This window comes from Carassius auratus, chromosome 29 (genome assembly GCF_003368295.1).
Source record: "Carassius auratus strain Wakin chromosome 29, ASM336829v1, whole genome shotgun sequence".
NCBI classification, from domain to species: domain Eukaryota; kingdom Metazoa; phylum Chordata; class Actinopteri; order Cypriniformes; family Cyprinidae; genus Carassius; species Carassius auratus.
In genome coordinates, this window is record NC_039271.1 from 15,787,630 (window position 1) to 15,801,890 (window position 14,261).

At 34.3% G+C, this 14,261-nt stretch overlaps 1 protein-coding gene and 1 long non-coding RNA gene across 3 annotated transcripts; one reads left to right on the forward strand and one right to left on the reverse strand.

Moving 5' to 3' along the window:
- Nucleotides 1-639: 639 nt before the first annotated feature.
- Nucleotides 640-11,831, reverse strand: LOC113048218 (platelet glycoprotein 4-like). The gene is made up of 12 exons (XM_026209861.1): nucleotides 11,565-11,831; nucleotides 7,393-7,553; nucleotides 6,419-6,563; nucleotides 5,597-5,743; nucleotides 4,297-4,388; nucleotides 4,009-4,058; nucleotides 3,616-3,685; nucleotides 2,549-2,733; nucleotides 2,333-2,451; nucleotides 2,164-2,237; nucleotides 2,001-2,055; nucleotides 640-1,124 (listed from the first exon to the last, which is right to left on the reverse strand). The coding sequence occupies exons 1-12, from the start codon at nucleotides 11,685-11,687 to the stop codon at nucleotides 945-947; spliced, it is 1,401 nt and encodes a 466-aa protein (XP_026065646.1). The 5' UTR covers nucleotides 11,688-11,831; the 3' UTR covers nucleotides 640-944.
- On the forward strand, nucleotides 8,071-11,438 carry LOC113048220 (uncharacterized). 2 transcript variants are annotated; one of them, XR_003276421.1, is made up of 3 exons: nucleotides 8,071-9,516; nucleotides 9,781-9,902; nucleotides 10,751-11,438. It is a non-coding gene; the product is annotated as an uncharacterized LOC113048220 (long non-coding RNA). The 2 variants fall into 2 exon arrangements; XR_003276420.1 differs by having other exon boundaries at nucleotides 8,071-8,299.
- Nucleotides 11,832-14,261: the final 2,430 nt, after the last annotated feature.

Here is a 14,261-nt window from a genome sequence, read left to right on the forward strand (position 1 = left end):
TACAGTACAATACAAACAAAAACCTCTAATACCAATTCATTAATACCAATTTGGTCCTGATATATTGTGCACCCATTTTAAACTGCATCATATGGTCTTATATTATTTGAAGAGTTGTTGGAATGTCATTGTTTAAAAACAATTGTGTATATTTTTATGTTAGCAGTAAGATTATTTGCCACCAAGTCTTTATTCCAAGGTAGATTATAAACCTACATGTTGTTCACTTGGGCCTTAAGCGATTTAAAACCCATGGGTCAAACCAAAGAACCAATCCAAACCAACCAAAGCAGTCGGAGATGACCAGTTGTATTTTAGAAATAATAAAGCAGGAGAGGGGGTCGCTCCCAGGCCTACTAACAAACCAGTTTCCCACTCAACACAAGCATCTTGCTCTACAAAACCTCCTATTCTGATTTGTCACATGGATTTACAAGGTATAACAAGGAAATCTGTTCCAGAATTTCTTCTGTTCCTGTTTTTCAGTCTGGTCCTTGTTCTTACGCATGAGAAGGCAAAAGTTGATATGTGATTTGAGATGTGTAGAAAGCAACAACTACGCAAAGTGAATAGAAAAAAAAAGAAGGAAAAAAAAAAAAAGACAACAACCAGAAAACCAAAAATGACAATGAGGCCAAGTTTCACAGTTCTTTGTTTTACTGAACTTGCTCTGACATACAAAACTATTTCATATTTAAATTAACCACAATAAAGTACCACAATATGGCAGAATATTTGCTCTGATAACTTTTAAAGTATGGCTTAATACAATATCAAGCAAATTACAGAAAGAAAAAATTTTGCTCCACAAAAATGCAGAGTGCATAAATTATATAAATAGTATTGCGATACTCTGAGCGCAAATAACAATTACAATATACAATTCCCACAAAATGCGATATCAAAAATCAAACACGCAAAGCACCAAGCATCCCTCCCTTTATTTATTTAAACAAGTTTGCATTTTTCGGTTTCATGGATACCACAATCAATGCAATTAAACAGCTGGCAAATAAGATTAAGCCAACCACTATGAGTCCGATCTGAAAGCCTTCCAACAACTCCATCCGACCAATCAGCTCTTTCTTGAACATTTCAGCCGTCTCATCGTCCAGCGCTGCCGTCTTAACACAAATAAGAGACAAAAACCTTACAGTCAGCAGTGAGGCGGCACCTAATACTGCTCCGGTGAAGCAATCAAATGGTGCAGGGGTCAGACATGTGATAGATTAGCTGTTTATGGACCATAATAATTCTTCTGATATATCAGATACAAGATTACAGAAAATACTTTGTTGCTCCCCATTGGTCTAAAGTACCTATTTAAAGCTGAGATAACAGACTGGACTTATTGCATTTAAATGCTGGACCCATCACAACTCACAGCATATAATCATACACTATACATAACACATATATATTATATGCTGTATTTAAAAAAAGGATTTAAATATGATTTTAGTGACTTGATTAACTTAGATCACTGGTTGGACGTAAAAAACTATTGTTAGACGTATCCTTAGCTGGACCTTAATGGTTTATTTTGACCAATTTGCATTAGTTGGACCTTTCAGCAAATACTTTATTTGGAGCAGAATGCTTTATTTGACATAAATGCTTTAATTAAACCTAAATGTTTTAGACAAACATAAATGCTATAGTGGGACCTAAATGCTTTATTTTGATCTATATGCTTTCATTCAACCTAGATGCTTTGTTTGGACCTATATGCATTAAGTGGACCCACATATTTTAGCTGGACCTAAATGCTTTATTTAAATCTAAGCTTATATGAGCATGAATTCTTTAATTGGACTTATATTCATTAATTCAACCTAAATGTTTTATATGAGCATAAACTCTTTAATTCAACAATAATTTATCATATGCACACACAAACACATTTATTTTATATATAGTACTTAGTAATACTTAGGTTATTATAGCTCTTTTACTGGACCAATATGCTTTAATGAAATAGATGGTTCATTAGCGCTCACCTCGTTCACCCACAAAATAGGAAAAATTGTGTGTTCCGTGATGTTTTTCAAAATTCTGTGAGAAAGACAGACAAGAAGTTATGTTAGGACGTGCATTTATGAATTACGCGAAGTGAACTATTGCACATGCATCCATGACAATGTGTGATGTCGGTTTACATACTCAATATGATCCGACGGGCCGTACAACATGTTAAGCTGAAGTCTTTTTGCAAATCTCAGAGTGAAACCTGTAATCTACAGATGACACAAGATGCATAGCCATTATCTTATCTTAAAGCTTCATCCTTTTAATAAAAGAAAATGTATGCAAACTCAGATGGGTTCCTCACCGGTTCTACATCCAGAAATATGGAGTGCTCATCGAAGTTCGGGTTCAGTCCGATCACACCTTGGAGGAGATCGTTGCTGCCAAAGAGAAAGTGGGGTAGAGAGAGGAACACTGGAGCTCCTGTTGAAAAATATAGAATAGAACATACTCAAATGTAAAAGAACAATGCATTCAGTATACTTCAGTTTAAACATTATAAGAGGCCTAAAGTGCTTACCTCTACAGGCAGTGAGGTCAAGAAGTCCTGCCGTAGTGCAGTTTTTGGTTAGCACAGGGTCTGTACAGTAGCACTGGTTATCTGGGTTCTCCACTGGAGAAGCCAGAGCTTCAGGGGGCAGCATGTACCGATACACATCGATTCCCTTCAGGTCAATAGTGCTATTATACTGAGCAGATATTGACCTAGAGGACAAGCACAATATTTATCACAAGTGTAAGTGTTACAAGGAATGTTTCATCAACTTTTGACCCCCAAGAAAGTGTCTGAGTAGTCTCAGTCTTCTAAATGAAACAGTATATAAATGGTTTTATAATTGATATAATACACTACCATTCAAAAAGTTTGGGGTCTGTATGATTTATTTATTTAAATCACTTATGCTCAGCAAAGCAAAATTGTTACAGTAAAAATGCTTACTATTCAAAATAACTGTTTTCTATTTTAAAATAGCTGGAATCTAAATAAGAGCATCAATTTGAAACACACCATTTAAATTAAATTCAATTTATGCATTTATAGCAGACACTTTTATCCAAAACAACTTACAGTGCATTCAGGCTATCAGTTTTTACGTATCATGTGTTCCCAGGGAATCAAACCCCCAACCCTATGCTTGATAGCACAATTCTCTACCAATTGAGCTACAGGAACACTATTTCTGTAACATGTATCACCGCCTCGGGTGTGCATTCTTTTTTAATAGTTAAAAAATAGGATTCCAGATCAAATCTAATCAGATGCGCAGAGATGAATGTCCACGAACCCTCATGGAACAGACTTTATCAATAGATTATGAGAACATTGCTGATGAGTGGCATTTCAAGATAAACAGTGTCCTCATAAAGGATTCTGAAATTAATGCGTCCAATCAAATGTATGAATGCCGTAACAAATGGTATTTATTTCTTTAAGAAAGATAAGCATTAGCATTTGACTAATCACCTTGAGAGCAGCTAGTTAAAAGTGCCTTCTGAGATAATGAATTTTGAGAAAAAGTCTAATATCAGATGTTTGCAGATCCTTTGTTTCATATTTTGTCCTAAAAGTAAGCAAACTGAAAATACCTGCAGATATCAGGAGAAAAGAAGAACAGGGGTTTTTTCTTGTCCAGGAACGGGTGGAAGGAGGAACCATCTGTTAACATATGAAAACAAAACTGAATAATGTGATTAATGTGGGACAGTTTACATTTGTTGAACCTTTATATCAGAAATTTTTGAACACATGGTGTCCTTATAGAAGTGCTCACAATCAAAAGATGATTAATAATTAAACGAGTTGAAAATTTACAGCATTGAGACCTGCCCACTATGTTTTTATTGGACACATACGCCAAGGTTTCAGGCCAGTAGCGTTGGGACAGAAGTCATACTACAGTATATATTTGCTTACATGTCAACAATAATGTAATTACGTCACAATTATTTCTATATCAATGTAATAAGAGGTAAACTTGCCTGTTCCGTTAATCTTGTTGCAATAAGGGTCATTCCAGTAACTCAGTGATCTGCACAACATCAAGTTTTTAATGAGATTGTGTGTTGAAGATATGAATGTGATTGATTCATTGATTACTTAAAACATAAAGAAAATGAGTGACAGTTGTTTCTCTATGAACCATATCTACATTTAAGGTCTGGGTCGTTTTTTTCTTTTAGAGAACTACAAACCCATCTACAACCCGAAGATTTCTATAAATGTTTCATTTTACACCATTTTTTCATGCTAGTGGAACATATACTCACGTTTCACCCTGCCAGCGTTCAATCGTGGCTACCTTTTTGATGTCATCTTTGCCTGTGGATACAGTGTACGGTCCATCCAATGTGCCATTGTACTAAAAGAAAAAAGAAAAAAAGGTAAGATTTTCTCTGAATGTTAGAGCATAAATAACAACAAATGGGGAAACATAACTGGAGACATAAGCATGTTTTTATTATTATTTAAAGACATTCAGAAGAAAGAGACATTTTATGGATTAGCTTCAAGGCTAATCTATAACCAGCTTTCATTAAACTATGATCCGTGTAAGATTAATTTAAACGTGCTTTAAAAATAAAATGTACCTTTCTACTTACATTCCACTCAAAACAAAAACTTGTACTCACAAGTGTACTCACTCTAAGGCTACCCAAGATGTAAATGTGTTTGTTCCTTCATCTGAACATATTTGGAGAAATTTAGCATTACATTTCTTGCTCCACAATGGACTAGTAACAGCGGTGAATGGGTGCCATCAGAATGAGAGTCTAAACAGCTTATATAAACATCACAATAATCCACACCACTCCAGTCAATCAATTATTGTTGTGTGATGCAAGAAATACATACCAAATACAGCATTAAAATGTAAAAGTCATCTGTCCATATTAACAATTCTACTTCCAGTAAAAAAGCCTAATTATCTGAATCAGGAGAGAAATATGCTTAGATGAAGCACTGTTTACAAGTGAAGAATTCTAATATTTCAGTGGATTTCAATGTGAGAGGACAACGGGACATGGACTTTTTCACTGGAGGAAGCGTTATTATGGATTATGGACTCATATTTTGGCTAGAAGCAACAGTTTAATGTTAAGACACCTCAATGATGGATTTGTTTAGTACAAACATGCAGCTTTTCACTTCACAAGACAAGTGAAATTGGTTGGCTGGATTTGTGTGAATTACTTGTGGATTACTGTGATGTTTTTATCAGCTGTTTGGACTCTCATTCTGACGGCACCCATTCACTCCATTGGTGAGCAAACTATATAATGCTAAATTTTTTCCAAATCCGTTCCAATGAAGAAACAAACTCCTTTACATCTTCGAGGCCTGACGAATATTAAATATTCGACAAATTTCATTTCTGGGTGAACTATACCTTTAAATATTCTTACACCTTACATTCTTGTTATTACACACAAACTTATATATTTGCATATGTTGTATTGTAGGTCTTCTTATTTGTAATAAAAACTGCGTTTGTTTGTCTGCATTATCAATCATGAAGCTATAAATATGTTTTATTAAGTGAATGCCATCAAGTGTAAGCAACCTTACTGGATAAAAAACTCCAAGTGTGCTGTTCAGCATTAGGTCGTGGTAGCCCCACAACAATTCCTTAACCGTTGTTTTCTGGAAGAGTGTGGATCTGGAGCTTTGGATGAGAATGTTTGCTAAAAAATGAGGCATTAAACTGTAAACACCCTGGAAGAGAAGAAAATAAAGTTCAAGTTGATCAAGCACAAGTATGAAACCATAACCTGTCATAAATTCACCTGCCTAATGAAAATAAAATTCCTTTGCATTTATTACTTCTACAGCACGTATGACTAAACATCACCAGTGATTAAGAATATAATCATTTACAAAGGTGAAGACTGTGCAGCATTGTTGGTTACATAATAACATAAGTGCTGTGCTGACTCTAGACAGATAATCGCAGATATCAACATTTTATTGATGATATGATAAACTTTATCTGATTTTCTTCACAGCTGACAACCAATGTGAAGCAATGTAATCAATATGAGGGGTCGGCAGTCTTAGGCACGTGAGCAAAAATTAAGACTTCATGTATTTATTTTATTATACCCACACTGACACTATCGTTCAACATGTTGGGATTGGTATGATTTTTCATGTTTTCTCACCAAGGCAGCATTTATTTGAAAATACAGCAAAACAGTGATATAGTGAAATATTATTACAATTTAAAATAAATATTTTCTATTTTATTATATATGAACATGCAATTTCCTTTGAACATTTATTTAACCGATAGCCATGCATCACAATAACAAGGCATGGAGAACAAGGGAAGAAAACAGATGAAAAGGAGGACAGAGAAAGATGGCAAGAGATGGTTGTCATGATACATACCGCTACAGCTAGATTGAGCGATGTGAATGTGTCCTCCTCTGTGCCTACTGACATACTAGGCTCAAAGATGGCACCCGCCGGCAGCACAAAGGACACAGTGTAGTTATCATAGAAGGTGATATCTTTTTTGGGGATAAAACGCGTCCTAGAGGACAACAGAGAGCATGGGAGTATATTAAACCACTAAGAAATACATTAAGACCATTTAGTGGCTTAAAATTGCCATGAAAAGGAAGGTTAGGTGGTGTTTTACTAGTCATTTTACTATACAGCTGAACAAAAGCCATACTTTAAGAATGTATAACAGAAATGTCATGCCAAGTAGATTATGAATAACTTATATTAAGTATTTGTATCTTTGGTAATTAAGTCAACTGATGCCCCTAATGTAATATAAAAGTAATACAAATAGTTCTACATAAATTATATATATAATATATGTATATATATATGTATGTATATATATATATATATATATATATATATATATATATATATATATATATATATATATATATATATATATATATATATATATATATATATATATATATATGTGTGTGTGTATATATATATATATATATATATATATATATATATATATATATATATATATATATATATATATATATATATATATATATGTGTGTATATATATATATATATATATATATATATATATATATATATATATATATAAACAAAAATAGATAAAAGACCAATTTTCAATTAATAAAATAAATTATCAATAAATAAATAAAACATGCAAAAGTATACACGGTTCAGTAAACTGCTATTTATATTATTTTAGAACATAACAGAATTCTCTCTGCGTTATTTCAGGTAGCTCAAGAGATATGGATGCTCTTGAGTAAATTATAAAGAGTGAATTTTTCTCTACATTTGAGAGATACAGAGGAATGGTTTGTTTACACGAGTATTGATCGGAAATCTATTTCTATAGCAAGTCTTACCTGTATGTGTATGGTCCTTTCTGCACTAGCACAGGTTTGGCCCCTTGTTTTACAACATCGTCAGCATTCTGCACGTCAAACAGCCAAAACTGCCTGTATATTGAAATGTCTACCGACGTCCAGGTGTCAAATGCTAAGGTCCCGTTTTCCAACACCGTTTCCTTTAGAGACACAAAACATAGGATCATATACTCTATACACTTTTATATTACATTGTGTACTTGGGTAGGCTATAATTTAAAATGTGGCAGGCCGGGGCAGTTCGTCACGAACTAGTGAATAATGTATCTACAATAATGTTACCGGACATTTCCATTTTTTATTTAATTTTATTTTTTTGCCTAAATATAGAAATATATCTCATTTAATGCACACAGTCATAGACCTTGACACCATGATGTAAGTCAAGAACCTGCTGTTTAAATGCATTAAATATAAAATACTATCTAAGATACACATATTTTATTAAAAATAAAAGCTATTTAATGGCTTTTCAGCGTAATTTAAACATAATAAATAAAAAGTTGATTAAAGAGCAGATGTGAAATTCAAATCAATCAATAAGACTGGCTCCAACCACACATTTATGAAAAAAACCCTTGACCCATAAACCCCTTTTTATTTAATCTCCTACATCATTGATAGTACATTGTATCCTACACTGTAAAATTTTTCACAAGATATAACTGTAATATTTCACAGTTAATTACATTATTACCACTTCACAGGCTTTAACTGTGATAATTCACAATATAATACCGTATTTAGACTTTTACTGTGAAAATAATGCAGGCGCGGGGCTTTTACAAGAAACTACTGTAAATGCCATCTTTTTTGAGTGGCAACTGCGGCAGCGTCATCAGAGCTCTCTGATCTACGTGGTCTCATTCGGTGGATTCAGACAGCGGTAAGAGTTTAAATGTCAAACTTTATCAATTTGATGTTTTTTATATGATAGTGCATGTAATTTAAAAGTATGAACCAAATTAGCGTTAGTTGTAGGTTCTGTTGTCATGTTTTTGTAACTTAGCTGGAGCAGACTTGCATCGACATTTAAGCGTGCAAATTTGAATGAAAAGACGTTGGTTGTAGTGTTAATTATACCGTATTAAGTTAACTTAACCGTGTTGAGATGTCTGATTAGATACACCGTCGAACATTTAACTTTAGCTTTACTTAAAGCTTATCTTAGTTACTCTAACAGCGTTCTCTCTTTTACCACAGCATTTTCTACATTGACCGACGATAAATAAAGTTATACGGTAAGATGTGGCCTTAATGTGGGTATTATGACAGTTATTATCAACTAGATAAATTATGGTGTTTGTGGATTTGGGCAAAGGTGGATTAAATTCATCTCAAATTAGTAACTTTATAATTTTCTTCCCTTCTGTGTGTGTGAAACGGAGCAACCGTTGTCTTTCTCGTCAACAGAAAAATGAAGTGCGCATGTCCATGTATTTTTTTTAATTATCTTGTCTCTGGAATTTTCCACTGCCAAAATAAATGTTTTGCGTGGCAGTTTTCCCGCTGTTAGACCAATGTGCACTTATCTGTGTTTTGCCAGTACATTAATGTTGGTTATAACTAGACAGTCCAAAGTAATTGCAGTGATTCGTATCTGTAGGATATACGTTTGTAATTATTGTCTTTTAATCATCATCTGGTAATGGTGTTTGTATATACAACTTAAATACAAACCGTATAGTTTAGTTTCCAGTAGCCTACAGGGTGGTGATGTAGCTTTCTAGCTACACTACACACTGTTCATTTTAAAGTGTGGACGGAGATCGTATTCGTTTTAATTCTCCGTTTCTAAACGAAAACGCAGTAGTGTGGACGGGGCCTTAATCTGTGTGTCTGTGCTGGAGACCGGACCAGATTAGACCAGAGACAAAGCTTAAAAAAAGTCAGAAACAACTAGAAAACTGGGTGCTTTATTGTGAAAAAGATATAAGAAATGAAATGTTTATCACATCATCTGTGAACGGGTAATAATTCTAGGAGGAAGAGTACAAGTAGAAACAGCCATAGGGAGATGGACAGGCAACAGGCTCTTACTCCATCCTCTGCAAACGGAACATGTAAATTATGTAAATTGTTGTGTGCGAATGCTTTGCCTAGGTAAATCACACACCTCTACTTTGGTGAAGGTCTATTCTTGACTGTGTTTGTGATGGAAATGTTTTTCAGTTCAGTTCCATGCATTCTTTTTTTCTGAATTACAGTACTTACACCTGAATTACACCTTTGTTTAAACTGAGCTAACTTTAGTTTGACTCTGTACTGCAAAAGCAGTGACCCACTGAAGGTGGTGACTGGGAACTGACACCTTTTTCATCACACTTGAATTAAACTAACAGGTTCCTTCTGACTTTTTGTCTGTAGGTGCTTCTTGGGCATCAACCCAGAGACGGGCACAAAATCTAAGAGGCAGAGAGGTCACATGAACCAGCAAGTCTGCACCCTTATCAGGAAGCTCATTGACTTCGAATGGATGTCAATCTAATGTAAGCTGTGTTCCAATTTAAGAACGGACTAATGAAACACAGTATCTGTGTTAAAGGAACACGCTGACTTTTTGTGACTTTATCTTATTCCCTGTATCCCCCAGAGTTAGATAAGTCTATACATACCCTTCTCATCTCCGTGCTTGCCGTAAGTCTGTCTGAGGCACCCACCGCTAGCCTAGCTTAGCACAAAGACTGGAGGTAAACGGCTCCAGCTAGCATACTGCTCCCAATAAGTGAAATAATAACGCCAACATTTTCCTATTTACATATTGTGTACGCTGTTATACTACATGAAAAAACTCAAGGCCCACATAGAAGGAAATGAATTGTGGAATAAAGTTGTTTTTTGTTTTTTTTCTACGCACAAAGTATTCTCGTTGCTTTATAAACTTAAGATTGTGCTACTGGAGTCACTTGGACTATATTAAAGATGTCTTTAATACATTTTTCTGGGCCAGCAAGTTTCAAACCCTTAGAAGCCGATGGAGGAGTGATTCAGCTCTCAGATTTCATCAAAAATATCTTAATTTGTGCTTTGTAATTACTGACAGAATTTTCATTTTTGGGTGAACTAACCTTTTAACCTCAATCATGTTACTTTCAGTCCTGTTACTCACGTTAAAAATAATAGGACTGGGTAAAAGTAACAGGAGTGATTAGAGTCCTGGTTTGTTGATTTAATATTAATTGAGAGTACTATTCACATAATTTTTTTTTAATAGTTGAAATTACTTAAATTGTAGACATTTTAGGATTAGTGTTACAATGCGAGCACCATACTTACAGGGAGTCAGTCCACCACAGAGTAACTTAAACTTTTTGTCCTTCTTATCTTTTGTATATAGTGGATAGAACCCACACTATGCAGGTGCCAGCTGCGAGGGAAGGAGCGAGACACCTGCGACCCTCTCTATTCCCACCTTTTTGTCTTTTCTTACATCTCTCTCCCTCACTCTCTCTTCTCTGTCTCCTTCTTTCTCTTTTGACACACATTCCTGTTACCCAGTGTCAATCCCTGTTGCCCAGTGTTTTATTCATGTAATTAAATTGTATTTTATGTCACTGTTTTTATCAGTTTTGTTTGGTCCATCATTTATGCTAAATCACAGTAATAGATAGACATTCACAGTTATGTACAGTAATTCTACAGCTGCTTACTGCTAAATTACAGTAATAGATAGACACTAACTAATTTCACAGTTAAATACATGAATTCTACAGCTGCTTGCTGCTAAATTACAGTAATAGATAGACACTAACTAATTTCACAGTTAAATACATGAATTCTACAGCTGCTTGCTGCTAAATTACAGTAATAGATAGACACTAACTAATTTCACAGTTAAATACATTAATTCTACAGCAGCTTACCGCTAAATCACAGTAATGCGATGTCATAATTACTGTGAAGTCACAGTATACAGCTGTCATTTCACAATAATTTACTGTAAAAATGTTACAGTAACTTACTGTGAAAGTCATGCAATTATTAACCTGCAATTTATTGTAAATTTACAGTCAAATAATTAACAGTGTAGAATAATTTAGTTTCTAAATTATACATAATATTTAAAACTTCATCATGTACATAGGTTTCTGGGGGATCTGCACATGCATGTGCGCCGAATATTGATATGAAAACACGTCGACTTGACTTACCTTGTGCACGGTGTTTTCAATGAAGTCGTTGCCCACAGGGATGAGAATCCCGCCCAGCACGGCGATCAAGGCGCCCAGCACGGTCCCTGTGATGAGCCCGCATTTCAGATCACAGCAGGTCATGATGGCGAGCAGCAGCCTGAACCAACACCGAGCGGAGGCGCGTCAGGTGCGAGCACGAGGACGTCCTGGGACTTATGTAAGTTCCAGCGACCGAAGGTTGCAGAGGAGGAGGTTTAGGTCTGGACTGCTGCCTATCACACCCGGAGACCCTTGTTAAGACGGAGTTATCTGAGCGCGATAACGCGCTGCGGGGCGGGGAGCGGGCATTCAGCAGCCAAGGCCAAAGTCGCTATCAGAAGAGAGCTGACTGAGCTTTAACACAAGACTCAAGAGCGACTTTGAAGTATCTAATCGACTTCGAAAAGACCTGGGAGACTCGAAAAAAATAAAAATATATATAAAAAATGAGTTCTTTCAACACTAAATATAACACTAATAAATGCAAATGCAATGGATTCTATCATTACCTAATAGACTATTTATTAAATGTTGCGTTTAATTTACTTTTGAGCATTATGTTATAATATTTGAACAGAATAATTAAAAAATAGATAGAAATAGAAATAAAATTTTATATGCAATTAAGCAATCAGAATAAAGCATTTCACACACTCTCATATATGCATAGGTAACTATGTGTTTGTGTGTAATTTAGAATAGAATTGAACAGAATAGATCAGATCAGTGAATACTCCAACTGACCAATCAGAATCAACCCCGGACAACCATGAGGGAGGAAAAATGACAATAGAAAATGGAATAGAATATCAGACCACTAAATGCATCAAACTAACCAATCAGAATCGAGCACTTCACTTCATACGACAAACATGCTCCTTTCCTGACATTTAAAATAATATTATATTTACAAGCAGCTGTGGAGGTAGCTATCTATAGATAATGGACATATCACACAGTAAATCAATAAAAAGTTCAACGGTTGTTATTGCTGCCCTGCATTATGGGAGTACATTTCACATCTCCCTCTCTCTCTCTCTCTCTGTGTGTGTGTGTGTGTGTGTTATAAAAGAGAGTTCTATTTCCGAGTTATCTGAGTAGTAATGTTTTTATCAGAATGAAGTTTTAGTTTGTACTGTCCTCTAGTGTTCATGGGTCTGTAAGCCTGTAGTGTGATGATGTCTCATGACACGGCTGTCAGAGTGGGTTGAGACACTATAACTGTAGTTACCTGTGGGCTTCGTGGGGTCCTTTCAGGGTACAGGCAAAGGCTACTAGTAAAAACGGACAGCTTGAATTTACTAAGTTGCATTGGAGAAAATGAATATAAAACGCATACATCTAAATACGAATATAAGCAAACATTTTCCTTTCTCTGTTTCTAAATTGTGCAAAATACTTTTTGATGAAGTGGTATTCTCCCGTGCACTCTATACGTCTGCTAATTAACGCACATTCATATCTATAGGGCACTAGAGGGCAGTGTTCAGGTATTTGTGAAAAACGTATTAATGGTTATTGGCTAATTTTGGTAGGGCTTTACCGTGACGTCACATTAAACCGTGACAGGAATTATTGCAATTTTCAGAATGACAATGACTATCTGTGTCTGTATTACAGTAATGTTTAAATATTTATCGAATAACTGTTAATGTCCACAGAGCTATTATCACTAGAGTTTAACTTCTCAGCATGTGTAGCAACATTATTATATATATATATATATATATATATATATATATATATATATATATATATTTTTTTAAATAAAACTAAATTTGTTATATATATATATATATATATATATATATATATATATATATATATATATATATATATATATATATAGTTAAAACTTTTAAACAAGGTCTTTTTTTGTTAGTGTTGTCAATTTACAATATTTGTGAAACATTTCTTAATATTTGACAATATTAGTTAATAAAAATACAACTGTATTCTTTGTGTTCATGTTAGTGTTCAAGTTAGTGTATTGGTGTAAGATTTTAAAACTGGTTTTAAAAAATGTAAAAAATGCTGTAGAAGTACCGTTCATTGTTAGTTCATGTTAACTTATAACAACAAATGAAAGCTTATTGTAAAGTGTTACCAGATTTCTGCTTAACATTGCCAAATATAGTAAATTTATTAATATATTTGATTTATGATAGACAAAATAAAAATAAAAATAATAAAAATAAATTAAAATTAAATTAAAAAAATGGGGCATTTTGTGGCATATGATGGCTATATTGACAGAAGCTGCCAAAAATGTAAAGCGTCCCCTTGGAATTATTAAGGTTCTATCTGACATTTTTGTCAAAACTGAGTTATTCACATATTCTTATTCTGTGACAATTTATTTACATTATGTGATGTTTTATTTTAAGTTGTGTACATTCTGGGATTTTTTATTGAAAAAACAAAAAGGTTCCATCAACAGAAGTCTGTGGAACACAAAAACTTTAAAGCTCAATATCCCAAAACTACTCAGAACGCAGATAGAACCTTACAATTCCAAGGGGACGAAAGGTCAACTCTCTAAATAACAGATTATGTCCGGTTCCAAAGTTTTGACAAACACGTTATTTTTATTTTGTCTTATCGCCTCGCACATGTCCTTGCTGAACTGTAGAACTGTTGTCAGACAGTCACATACTTTGCATACAAGCTGTAATA